This window comes from Sphaerodactylus townsendi, linkage group LG05 (assembly GCF_021028975.2).
Source record: "Sphaerodactylus townsendi isolate TG3544 linkage group LG05, MPM_Stown_v2.3, whole genome shotgun sequence".
NCBI lineage: Eukaryota > Metazoa > Chordata > Lepidosauria > Squamata > Sphaerodactylidae > Sphaerodactylus > Sphaerodactylus townsendi.
The window spans coordinates 15501294-15514915 of record NC_059429.1 but is presented as its reverse complement, the minus strand read 5'-3'; the positions used below and the strand labels follow the sequence as shown (position 1 = coordinate 15514915).

Here is a 13622-nt window from a genome sequence, read left to right as displayed (position 1 = left end):
GGGGGGGGGGGGGTGGGGGGGGGGGGGGGTGGGGGGGGGGGGGGGTGGGGGGGGGGGGGGGTGGGGGGGGGGGGGGGTGGGGGGGGGGGGGGGTGGGGGGGGGGGGGGGTGGGGGGGGGGGGGGGTGGGGGGGGGGGGGGGTGGGGGGGGGGGGGGGTGGGGGGGGGGGGGGGTGGGGGGGGGGGGGGGTGGGGGGGGGGGGGGGTGGGGGGGGGGGGGGGTGGGGGGGGGGGGGGGTGGGGGGGGGGGGGGGTGGGGGGGGGGGGGGGTGGGGGGGGGGGGGGGTGGGGGGGGGGGGGGGTGGGGGGGGGGGGGGGTGGGGGGGGGGGGGGGTGGGGGGGGGGGGGGGTGGGGGGGGGGGGGGGTGGGGGGGGGGGGGGGTGGGGGGGGGGGGGGGTGGGGGGGGGGGGGGGTGGGGGGGGGGGGGGGTGGGGGGGGGGGGGGGTGGGGGGGGGGGGGGGTGGGGGGGGGGGGGGGTGGGGGGGGGGGGGGGTGGGGGGGGGGGGGGGTGGGGGGGGGGGGGGGTGGGGGGGGGGGGGGGTGGGGGGGGGGGGGGGTGGGGGGGGGGGGGGGTGGGGGGGGGGGGGGGTGGGGGGGGGGGGGGGTGGGGGGGGGGGGGGGTGGGGGGGGGGGGGGGTGGGGGGGGGGGGGGGTGGGGGGGGGGGGGGGTGGGGGGGGGGGGGGGTGGGGGGGGGGGGGGGTGGGGGGGGGGGGGGGTGGGGGGGGGGGGGGGTGGGGGGGGGGGGGGGTGGGGGGGGGGGGGGGTGGGGGGGGGGGGGGGTGGGGGGGGGGGGGGGTGGGGGGGGGGGGGGGTGGGGGGGGGGGGGGGTGGGGGGGGGGGGGGGTGGGGGGGGGGGGGGGTGGGGGGGGGGGGGGGTGGGGGGGGGGGGGGGTGGGGGGGGGGGGGGGTGGGGGGGGGGGGGGGTGGGGGGGGGGGGGGGTGGGGGGGGGGGGGGGTGGGGGGGGGGGGGGGTGGGGGGGGGGGGGGGTGGGGGGGGGGGGGGGTGGGGGGGGGGGGGGGTGGGGGGGGGGGGGGGTGGGGGGGGGGGGGGGTGGGGGGGGGGGGGGGTGGGGGGGGGGGGGGGTGGGGGGGGGGGGGGGTGGGGGGGGGGGGGGGTGGGGGGGGGGGGGGGTGGGGGGGGGGGGGGGTGGGGGGGGGGGGGGGTGGGGGGGGGGGGGGGTGGGGGGGGGGGGGGGTGGGGGGGGGGGGGGGTGGGGGGGGGGGGGGGTGGGGGGGGGGGGGGGTGGGGGGGGGGGGGGGTGGGGGGGGGGGGGGGTGGGGGGGGGGGGGGGTGGGGGGGGGGGGGGGTGGGGGGGGGGGGGGGTGGGGGGGGGGGGGGGTGGGGGGGGGGGGGGGTGGGGGGGGGGGGGGGTGGGGGGGGGGGGGGGTGGGGGGGGGGGGGGGTGGGCTTCAGAGGATCCTCTGAAGATGCCAGCCACAGATGCAGGCGAAACATCAGGAGAGAATGCTGCTAGAACACAGCCCTACAGCCCGGAAACCACACAGCACCCCAATTTACTGGGTAGTTTCACTACAGTCCCCAGGTGTCTCTATAACAGGGGTCGCCAACATGATGCCTTGTGCAACTGGAAAACCATGGCAAACCATGCACGGATGCAGTATGCAACTGTGTGGCACAATGGGAATAAGAAGTAGTCAGACCGCTACAGACCGCCATGGCACCCACTGACACGTTTCCAGGTGCCCACAACGTTTTTCAGAAGCTGGGTGGGGCTTTTTGAATTTCTGGTGTTTATAGTACCATGCAGACATAAAGTACTTTACCTGGGCCTTTTTGATTTCTGGTGTGTTTTTTATGGCACGTCACTTTATGTAAAGTACTTTACCTTTGCAAATAGCAGAATGAGAGTCTAAAAACATAGTGGGACTTCCTTCTGAAGAAGAAGAAGAAGTGTTTGGATTTATATCCCCCCTTTCTCTCCTGCAGGAGACTCGAAGGGGCTTACAATCTCCTTGCCCTACCCCCCTCACAACAAATACCCTGTGAGGTGGGTGGGGTTGAGAGAGCTCCGAAAAGCTGTGACTAGCCCAAGGTCACCCAGCTGGCGTGTGTGGGAGTATACAGGCTAATCTGAATTCCCCAGATAAGCCTCCACAGCTCAGGCGGCAGAGCTGGGAATCAAACCCGATTCCTCCAGATCAGATACACGAGCTCTTAACCACCTACGACACTGCTGACTAAATATGATGTCAGCATGGCTGAAGCGCTTAATGCTCCTAACTGGAACTTCTGCTGAAAGTCATCAATTTTCCAGTGGGAATATATTTTATAATTCAGGTTGAAATGAACAGCATCACTACATCAAATTAGTAAATTTTCGGAAAACAGTTTTGTCCCGATCAAAACAGGGCCAAAATCTCTCTCTTACTGTCCACCTCACACGTGCAGTGGGTTCTCACCAGCCCATCGGCACCAGCTGTCACTAAAATAAACAGCAGCAGCTGAAAATGTCTGAACTCATGAGAGAAGAGCTGATCTTAAATGGAGAAAAAGCCAAGAGAAGCATTTTTTTTTCTTTTGCATGAGTGTGTCAGATGCCTGCAAAATAAAGACAGATACTGCCAGTTGTGGATTTCTTCGCTACCTCAATGTATAATATAGCTGTGTGTATGCAAGAAAAAACAGACACGATATGTTGATTTTAATGTCACTCGGAAGGGTGGGGCATTATAGAAACAAAAATTAACAAATTAGGCTATTCTTTGGATTATCTGGCCATGCTACCATCTAAAGAGACTTTCCAACTTCTGAAGAGAAGGCTGTTTGACCAGGAACATCAGATCCTACTCGAAAAGGCTTCCAGGACTTGTTCTCCTTTAGCTCTAGGTATCACCTACATTGGTAATAAGGGGGCTCAATACCTGCACCAGATAACCGTGCCCAGGCTCTGTAGAGCAATGATGTTGGCCCGTTGCAATGCCCTTCCATCAGCCGTATCAACAGGGAGATTCACTAAAACCCCTTACTGCCAAAGGCTATGCATATGCAACGGGAATTGTGTTGACTCTATAGACCATATTTTACTTTATTGTCCACTTTACACAGTACCCAGAGTCAAATACTTGTCACCTCTGCTACTCAAAAAAGAGTATGCATCTGACTTGCAAAAGATTACCTTTCTGTTGGACAGCCCCAGTAGTGATGCAAACGATGCAGTCACCAAATTTTTGGATTTGTATATAAAACAGCACTTTAGGAGCAAATCCTGAACATCAGCCTTCTCTACCTGTACATTTATTTTAGTTTCCCTCTACTTGGTTAAGTGGATCTGTGTATATAATGTTGTTATGCCAATAAAGGTTCTTTGTTACTGTTATGTTGATTTTAAAAGGCATCCCATCAAACAGAGCTTCTGTCTGAAATGACAAAGATCTATTATCAGAGATATGTGTCTCCTCGCTCCCTGTGCTTCCCCTGTAGTTGTGCCCGCCACCCTCTGGCAGAATTCCAAAGGTGCTTTTATGCTCAAAAAGACTGGGGACCCCTGGCTCTAGAAGCCCTTCCCATTAAAACTACGCTTCAAACTAGCTTCAGCATATACAGCAAACTTGTCTTGATTCATTTTCACACAGTTAGCCGCTGTCACTTACCGAATCATACAGAGAACCGCTAATATCGGCTCCATACAGAGGAGATACAAAAGTCAGATTCTTCCAGTATTTGCGTTCCAGGTCATCAAAATCTTGATGACGGGGGGTACAATACCTAGTAAGGAAAAATGGCATGCAGGTGAGAAAACATGCTAACCTGTCCAACATAGACATGTACAGAGAGCAAGGGCTACTTCCTCTTGGCCTTGTCTACTTAACAGTACTGTTATGAGGCTAAAATGAAGAGGAGAACCATGTACAGGTTCCTTGGGAAAAGGATGGGATAAAAGGGTAGCAAATTATGCATTTTAGCAGTCCCCACATTCCTCAACTTCACGGCCAACCACATGAAGACAGTCTTGTGACCTTCATGTCTACACATTTACATATTCAAAAGTTATCCATCCCACACATCTTCCAAGCCACTCAGGGAACATATGTAGATCTCTTCTCTAGTTATCTTTACAACAACCCTGCGAGGTAGGTTAGGTTGGGGGCTAATGAGATGTCTAAGGTCACCCAGTGAGCCCCTGGCAACGATTTTACCCCAGGCCCTAGTCCCATGGTGACGAACCTATGGCACTCCTGATGTTCATGGACGACAATTCCAATTGGCCACGCTGGCAGGGGCCGATGGGAATTGTAGTTCATGAACATCTGGCATGCCATAGATTCGCCACCACTGCGCCTAGTCCAACCCTTTATCCCATACTGGCATACCCAGGAGAATACACACTTTTTTTGCCATTGCCCACATGGACCTAGACACAGGCTTCACATTACTTCCCATACAAAAGGCCTTCCTGTCCTCACCCACACAGCATTTGCTGAATTTTCCGTAGACTAAAGTGACAGGAGGCAGAGACCTTCCCCTCCTGTGATGCCCACACACCCGAATTCTGAAATCACCCAGGTGAACACAGGGCAAACTAGGGGAGCGACTGTTGCATGCTTGGGAGGGAGGACAGATGCAGCTTTCACATTCTTCCACTCTGCCATTGCCACATGCAAAGAAGGAAGAAATATTATGGAGGCATCCAAACATTCTGTGGATGTTTATGCTGCCGTTGTGGTGTTGTCATCTACTTGTTGGAGCTGCTGCTGTTATTGCTGTTACGTTGTCTACAGCCACTGTTCTATACAAGCTTTTCTGCCACATGGACATTGGTGATACGTGGCTATTTCGGTTATTGGAACGACAAATGGATGCTATATGTCTAATACCTTATGTACAGTGATTAAGAGTCTTGTTAATAATTACTACCCCGCTATGTTTCATAAGATGCTTAAGTACCTGCATTGTTTTATATGTTTATATGTTTGTTAACCTTTATCCAGTTGCATATTAGTTACCATATATATATTATATACCTCTACAGATGGTTTATGTCTTATTAATCGTCTTTACAATTTGGGAAATTTGCATATACCTATAAGTTCATTTGCCTTGCGTCCGTATATACCAGTGGTGGCAAACCTATGGCACGGGTGCCAGAGGTGGCACTCAGAGCCTTTTCTGTGGGCACACATGCACAGAGTTCATCATATGGGGGGGGGGGAATCACCCCCCCCACACACACACACACACAGGCTAGCCTGGGCATGATCCTTTACCTGGGAGTAAGCTCGGTTGCTGGCAATCGGGCTTGCTTCTGAATAAACCCTCCTAGGGTCGTGATTCACCCACCCATTCGAAGCATTGCATGGTTGCTTCACCAAGCTTACTTCCGAGTAATGTGTGCCTCGGAGCCAGCCATTTTTTTCTAAACTAAAACCTCAGTATTCAGGTTAAATTGCCGGGTTGGCACTTTGCGATAAATAAGTGGTTTTGGGGTTGCAATTTGGGCACTTGGTTTCGAAAAGGTTCGCCATCACTGGTATATACCGTCCATGTTTTCTAGGCTTGGCTGGCCTTAGATTTTTATAAGGCATCCAAACATGCCCAAAAGGCTGGCGTATGGAGTCTGCTGATGATACGTAAGGAAGTGCTTGCATTTACGTTAAATTGCACCCTATTAAAGCACAATCCAAACTGGTACGTACTTCTCACTGTTGGCCAAGCGCCGATAGTCTCCGACCAGCATGGGTTTCTTCTGAATATTATACTGGGTGAAGAGTCCAGACTGCCCCGTCACTACCTGCTGGATGGGAGCAGGGATGACCATGTTGTCAATGTCATCGTAGCTCCTGCGCGGCTTCCATTCTTCGGGAGGAATCACCTGACGAGTGGCAAAGAAGAGGGGAAGAACACAAGTTAAGATCTCATAAGTAAGGGGAAATTTTGTTCCTCAAGCCCCTTTTTTCCCCCTCACCCCCATACTGCTCACTGTGGAAATAACCACCAGGGTTATCACTGGCAAAATTCAGAGCAGGCTCCAATGACACTGCCCCAGCAGCATTACACAAACTGCCCCCGTGGTGAATTCAATTCCATTCAATCGTGAAGAGTCTCAAGAGAAGCCCTTCCTAAGAACAAGCCAGCCATGTCGCAAAGAACGGCATCTGCTCCCTTAAGCTGAAGATTGCTTCTCCACAGGATTGACTCCACACACCTTCAGCTTTTCTCACACAATGCACGGGACACAAAGGCGAAGAAAATTCGCAGGGAACCGAACGCTACTGAGGATGTGTAACGTACGTTTCTGGCATTTTCAAAAGCCTCAGTCAGCCTGTGGTATCACAAGATAGAGTGTCGGTTGATGCATTCGGGCAAACGGAAACATACTAGGCTTTCTCCTACAAAGGACAATTACAGGGCAGCCCCAGAACAGATTAACAAAAGCATGTTTCCAGGAGGCTTCTAAAGAGCTGTTTATATTATAAGAACACTTTCCTGATACAATTCAAGGTTCTATAGGCAACGTACGCAGTTCTAAAGAGTTTGCTTTCCAAATCAACAAAGGCACTGTGACTTCTCTAGGTCTTCTGGAGAATCTTTATCTTAGCCTTGGATTAGTTTGGAGGGGAAGGGGGTGTCCTAGATATCCCAACATTGCTGCTAGGACTAAATTCACCCACCCATTTACACACATCAGGGGTTTATGAGGCAGAAAAATAGTAGGATTCTTGTGTTTCAAGGGAAAGGGCATTTGCTTCAGTTGAGACCAGCCACCCACTCCTATAAGGCAAAGAGTAATTTGTGAAGAGTAATTTGGGCGTCAAATAATTCCTGGCTAAAGCCCTCTTTCCTCTGCCCTAGCACTTTCCCAGGCGTGGGGGGAAGGGTGGGTAAGGACGACAGGTGACACACAGAGGGAAGACAACAATTAAAGACCAGACAAAGTAATTTTTAGCAAACTTGCGGGAACTCTCTGAGGAGCTATCAAGGTCCTTGCTCTCCCGTTCTGAGGCAGGAAAATACTGGATCAGAATGGAAGGCAACGACCAGACAGGAAATTCAAACAACAACTTCCTGCCTCCCAGAGACTGGGGTGCGAAACCACCCAATCCAAGATGGCTTACGCCTCCAGGAGAAGGACAAAGGCATTCATTTGCATATGGGGAGGGGGTGAGATAATAGAACCCCCCAGATTGACATACACAGGATTACTTAACTGAGGAACTTGATAATAAACCTAAAATAGAATTAAGCCAAAAAAAATGAAAAGAACAAAATGGCTCCCTGCACAGGCTTCCTGTCTTCTTCCCTTCCTCCCTTTCCCTGTCCCCAAATCTTCTCTGTCTTCCGCTCATTCACTCTTCTGACCCTACCAAGCAGGTCAAAGGAGGGGGGAAGTCATGGGGCGGGACAAGCAGCAGCCAGCTCCAGCCCCACTCATGCCCACTTGGGGTAGTTGGTGCTGCCGCATTTTCCACGTGCCACTGCACAAGTTCCCTTGATTTCTATGCAAGCACTGGCTTTCCCCCCTACAAATTTGGAGTTTCCAGCAATATAAATCTGAGCCACATTTGCCCTTCCCTCTATGCAGCTTGCAGATTTTTTGATCCACCCAAGAGTTCATCCATCCATGGCTACAAGATATATGATGATTCCTGCAATGTGACAGGCTACACTCCATGGCAGATACTTGGGTGAGTTTACCCAGATGTGTGATTGCTGAGTCTACCTCTGATTAATACTATTTCACGGAAGGAAACACTACGTCTGAAATCTGTCTTACGTCTGAAGTGAAAGACTTCCAGCAAAAGGAACTATTAAAAATAACAACACTAGTTTGCTTTCCTTGCCCTTTTATCATCCAATCCTACAAAATTCTGTACATACAAGTTGAAACGCTCAACTACCGATTCCCCAGCTTGTCTTTTGTCTTAAACGAGATTAAAGAGACACTAACTTACTGCAGAAGCTACCTGGGGATTCTATCAAGTGCTGCTACCTACAAGCAGCCTTACTAAGAATCCCCAGGAAGAAAGCAGCCTGCCTGCTTCATAGCGATAAGACAGGCCTTGCTGAGCCACCGCGTCGGAAGAAGAGAGAGACGGCACCTCTCTGGGTCACATCCAGGGAAGTCCTGCGAAGCCGAATGACTACAAAATGAAATGCTTCTGGCCAGACTGAATTAGAAAACAGCTGCCTAAAACTTTTAAGCCAGGAAGAGCTTCAGTCGTGGCATCCTTTATTGATACAAGCGTTAACCACCTTAAGGCTAACCGGGGCTCCCAGCTCAGCAGAGCAAAACAGGAGTTTGAAATGGTCTTTAAAATCCCAGTTAGGAGGGAAACTAGTTAGCATTATCTGAGCTGATCACATGACACCAAGCCACTGCTCAAGTCACAAGGAAAGGGAAGAGGATATTTGTGACATACTCACAATAACCCGTATTCCCAAAAGGTAAAGTTTCCCCTTCAGTCGTGTTCGACCCTGGGGTACCACTGCAAGCAGTGATTTCATAGGCAAGCCGTTTTTGTGAGGTAGTTTGCCATTGCTTTCCCTGGCTATTCTTTACCCCCTAGCTATGTGCTAGGTACTCATTTACCGACCAAGGAATGAATGGATGGCTGACCATGAGCCAGCTGCCAGGATATCTTACCCACAGGGGGCTCAAACTCCTGACTGTGTGAGTGGCAGTGCAAGCACTTAACCACTACGCCACGAATATTTGGTCACTGACTGCAAATAAAGTCATATTCTTCTTCTTCACTATGCCACGCAGCTCCTTGAATTCCCAAAACATAACACCAAATATTAAACCATGCAGATAGCCAGTGCTGTATCTGGCTACGGAGTATGCTTTGGACAGTTCAAGAGGTAACATTTCCCATGCATGGCTTTGCAGTTTATATATCTGTGTTTGTGAAGTATCGTTAAGTTGCAGGCAACTTATGACAACCCCAGGAAGGGGCTTTTGAGGCAGGGGAGAAGCAGAGGTGGTTTGCCATTGCCTTCCTCTTCCTTGGAGGTCTCCTCTCCAAGTACTGGCCCCACTTAGCTTCTGAGATCTGACGCGATTGGGCTGTATCATGCCACCTTCCCTCCCTAATCACGTATCTAAGAAAACCAGAAAACTACCCCTTGGCTAGATTTACCTGTCTGTGTGGGTTAAGGGCCATCAGTCCGACCAATAATTCCGAAAAATCAACTGCTGAGCGAGGGGACTGCAGAAAGCCTTTAAAAACTAAGCCACCATGTTGGGTGCATCAACCATTGTATGCTACTCAGAGGAAGAATAGGATTATTAACCCTCTTGTTGAGAACTATTAGCTGTAAATATTTTAAGAGAGAGATTGTTACGAAGAGGGTCCATAGGAGAATTTTTGATTGTAAACTCAAATAATAAGAACCCTGCCTCCCTGAAGAAGGGTTGGAAATCGCCCATCCAAGATGCCCTAAGTCGCCTCCAGGAGAAGGCATTACGAGGTTAACCAGTCCCAGAGGTTAACTAGCCCCACCTTTTGTGTTTATTTTGAAGCAGCAACTGATATATGAAATGCTATCTTGTACATTCGTGTACTTATTTCAAAACTTGATTATAAATGTATGAAATTCTGTATATTATATTATGTAAACTATTCTTTATGAAACTGTTTATTTCATGTTGTGGTTAAAATTACCCACATTGTTGTGGTTTAAGCCACTGGATACAGACTGTATTATTGCCATAACTCAGAGGAAGGAGGCACTGACAAGCCGAGAGTTGCATGTGCCCACCGTTTACCCCTATAGGCAGAGGCATCATTTCAACAGAAGCACTAAGACAGCCCTTGGTTTTCCCCTAATGCAGGGGTCTGCAACCTGCGGCTCTCCAGATGTTCGTGGACTACAATTCCCATCAGTCCCTGCCAGCATGGCCCATGCTGGCAGGGGCTGATGAGAATTGTAGTCCATGAACATCTGGAGAGCCGCAGGTTGCAGATCCCTGCAACCACTGCAATCCTGCAGCCACTGGAGTAGCAGTGGCATAGTGGTTAAGAGCAGGTGCATTCTAATCTGGAGGAACCGGGTTTGATTCTCCGCTCTGCCGCCTGAGCTGTGGAGGCTTATCTGGGGAATTCAGATTAGCCTGTGCACTCCCACACACGCCAGATGGGTGACCTTGGGCTAGTCACAGCTTTTCGGAGCTCTCTCAGCCCCACCCACCTCACAGGGTGTTTGTGGGGGGGAGGGGGGGAAGGGAAAGGAGTATGTAAGCCCCTTTGAGTCTCCTACAGGAGAGAAAGGGGGGATTTAAATCCAAATTCTTCTTCTATCTTCTAATGCAAGCTGTGACCAAGCACAGAGTATCACTATAAACCAGATGACGGAGCTCCATCTCTGGTCTCTTGAAGGCTGAACAAGATGAACGGCACTAACCCGAAGCTGGGAGGCGAACTCCTGTCGACCTTGCTGGGAGTTAATCAAAAAAGCAGACGTTCTGTTTTTTGTGTGTATGGCCTCAGGAGGAACCCTCTACAGGTTCAAAATTTCCATCTACAGGTTCAAAATATTTTAATATTTGGTGCTATGCTTTTTCCTGAAAAGAGTGACAAGGGTCAGGATTTTAAGGGGGTGGGGCGGGGAAACAAACCAAGAACACGGAACCAAGGGGAAAGGGAAGAGGCTTCGCGGCAATCGACAAATCGGAATTGGCTGACAGCTAGTTAGAATAATCTACCTCTGAGGAATTGGACACAGTGAAATTCATTAGCACACTTGACTGGACAAGGAAATGCGGCCTGGAAAGCTTCCATCAATACCAAACCCTCCTGTGCAACGGTAATGAAAGCAGCAATTGACCTGGTTTCATAAGGATCTCGTCTCTCATGGCTTAATGACTTGACTTCCACCCCTTGCTGGAGCGGTGTTGTGCCATTTTGTTCAGCTAAATGCCACATCCCTGTGTCAGGTGGTGGCAGGATACAATGGGTGGGGGGGGGGTCTTTCTAATTAATGTGTTACAGTTGCCTTGTGTGCTCATAAGATGCCAAGAGGAAAATGGCACTCTCATCTGTTCTGGGAACAAAGAACGCATCACACACATGGACCCAAGGCTCCACAAACAACCTCATTACAGCTTTTCCAACATGGAACACCAAACAGCATGCAGGGGAGATTCTCAAGACATCCAGATATTGACCAGAACGGACCATTGGATACTTACGGGGAAGGGTCCTTCTCCTGGGGGTCAGTAGGCCATCTTGGTGGGTGGTTTCATACCCCTATCTCTGGGAGGCAGGAACTAACTTTTTTCTACTTCCTGTCCTTGGACTCCATCTTAGCCAGTATTAACTGACATAGCCGCAAAGAGGAAGAAACTTGGAACCTTAATAGAAGAATAACCATAACAACGTAACACAACACAGTCTATAACTATGAATAGTCTAATAGTGGCAAACTTTTGAACGTAGGGTTCATTAAGTGTATAGACAGCAGAAGATAGGAAGAGCACATTTGGACATTATGCTGAAGGGAGGTGCCCTCCGCTGTAGAAAACTTCCCTCGGAGGGGAAAATGATTGTGCCGCCATTGCGCCTCAGGCCGTTTTGGCGCCTAAACTGCTCTTGCTACAATCTTCCTCCTACACACACACATGAAGGATTGGGGAAGAACAGATGAATACAGAAGGCAATGGGGCAACAGGCACTCACTCACACTAAACGAAAAAGGGACAGAATAAGACAAAAACACAGGTTCGTGACTGGTCTATCAAGGAGCGGCTGGAGTTCCTTGCTCTCCTGTTTTTGAGGCAGAAAGAATACTGGCTAAGATGGAGTCCAAGGACAGGAAGTAGAAAAAAGTTAGTTCCTGCCTCCCAGAGATAGGGGTATGAAACCACCCACCAAGATGGCCTACGCCTCCAGGAGAACGACCCATTGGATACTCACCGTGAAGGGGTCTTCTCCTGGGTGGTTGTAGGCCATCTTGTTTGGGTTGTTCTCTACCGTCAATCAAGGAGGCAGGAAATCTACTTTGGTCACTTCCTGTAGGCGGGTCGTAGCCGTCTTGCCCCAGTATCTGACTAGCCGACGATCAGACTCACCAAAATGAGACAAGAACAATGGAACCACAACCAAACACACAATAACATGCTGAAAAAACAAACCTAACCTAACAACTCTGGAAGGGACCAAAGCTCAAAGGAATTCTCACAGGCTCTGAAACTCTCACAGACACAGAAAGGAGTTTTTGGGAACCAAAGGACACAAAGCCGATCAATAAGCAAAGAGCCTGCTGAATTTGCTGCACTCCCTGACGAGGCAGGAAGATACTGGGGCAAGACGGCTATGACCCGCCTACAGGAAGTGACCAAAGTAGATTTCCTGCCTCCTTGATTGACGGTAGAGAACAACCCAAACAAGATGGCCTACACCATCCAGGAGAACATGAGACACTTTGCTTCAACTGAACCCTGTCCTTCCTGTGATTCTGATAAGATGATGCCCAAGCAGGCATTCAGAAGAGACCCAGAATGGGAAGCTGTCGTCCTGTTGCAGTCAAAGTTCTGTTCACAACCTGGGTGTGATCACGACGGAAATTGGGTTCAGGTAGCCGGCTCAAGGATGACTCAGTCTTCCATCCTTCCAAAGTTGGGAAAATGAGTTCCCCCCTTTCTGGGGTAAAGTGGGGAAGGCAGCTGGGAAAGGCAATAGCAAACACCCCATCACTCCATGGGTCATTAATGACCTGGGTGCTTGCACAGCAGGCAGGAAAAAACTGGCATATACATTCTCTAACTGCATGGACTCTCGTGTATGCTAACTACAAAAAAAAAATCTTATTTTCAAAAAGGAAAGGCTCAAAACTGTCAAAAGCCACAAAACCAACCACAGATTAAAAGGGCTCATTAACAATGCAGCATTCGTGCCGTTCCCTCTGAGGAATGGATTGTCTGTTTTGATAAATGTGAATAATATCATTGCAGGATCGTGGTGGGACTGAGCACCGTAGCTGGAGAGCAGGAATTGATGATTGATTGCCGACCTCAATCTCAGAATGCCGGCTTGACTCTGCTCCCAGATTAACACTGGCCCCAAATGATTCAACCTACGACAGCTTGCAGTCTCAACCCTGACTACCCAGGACCACGAACTAGGACACCCCCCCCACCCCCCCAGCAAATACTCACCTTTGCAAGCCCCGCCCTGTGGGCGCCCTGGGATTCGATATAAGCAACATACTTTCCAAATTCCCGGAACTCCTCTAACGTTGGGCGAAAAGTCATGATTTTGCAGCTGGGGTTCTGCGGGCTTGGGTTTTCGGACCCCATCCTGCCGGCGAGTTTTTAGGATCCACGCTGTGAAAAACAACAAAGGGGGGGGGGGGGTATTAACATATGAGGAAGATGGCACATATTTCTATTAATTTGCTTTCATTTTCAAAACACAGGGGGAACTTAAAAACAAACTCAAGTAATAAGACCTTGACAGCAACATGACACCACTGCACCAGCGGGCGCCTTTACTCTGTGCCTGTTCCATGGAATAGAACTGAGTAAAAGCAAACAACCTCTCTACAAGGGGCAGAACGCGCAGCATCGGCACCAGAGTTCATACCAGCCCCCTCCACAGACGACCAGTCACTAAACAATCTGTCTCTCCCACCCCCTTGGAGGGCAGATGGAGCCAATTAAAC

General features: G+C 51.2%; 1 protein-coding gene across 1 annotated transcript in view; it reads right to left on the bottom strand.

Moving 5' to 3' along the window:
- Positions 1 to 13279, bottom strand: part of LOC125433289 (lysine-specific demethylase 4B-like) — a 32833-nt gene extending 19554 nt beyond the window's left edge. The window contains exons 1-3 of the mRNA XM_048497792.1: positions 13117 to 13279; positions 5657 to 5832; positions 3614 to 3728 (exon numbers count right to left, since the gene is read on the bottom strand). Coding sequence (XP_048353749.1) covers positions 3614 to 3728; positions 5657 to 5832; positions 13117 to 13257 — 432 coding nt within the window. The 5' untranslated portion in view covers positions 13258 to 13279. The remainder of the gene's footprint in view (positions 1 to 3613; positions 3729 to 5656; positions 5833 to 13116) is intronic.
- Between the last annotated feature and the right edge of the window lie 343 nt (positions 13280 to 13622).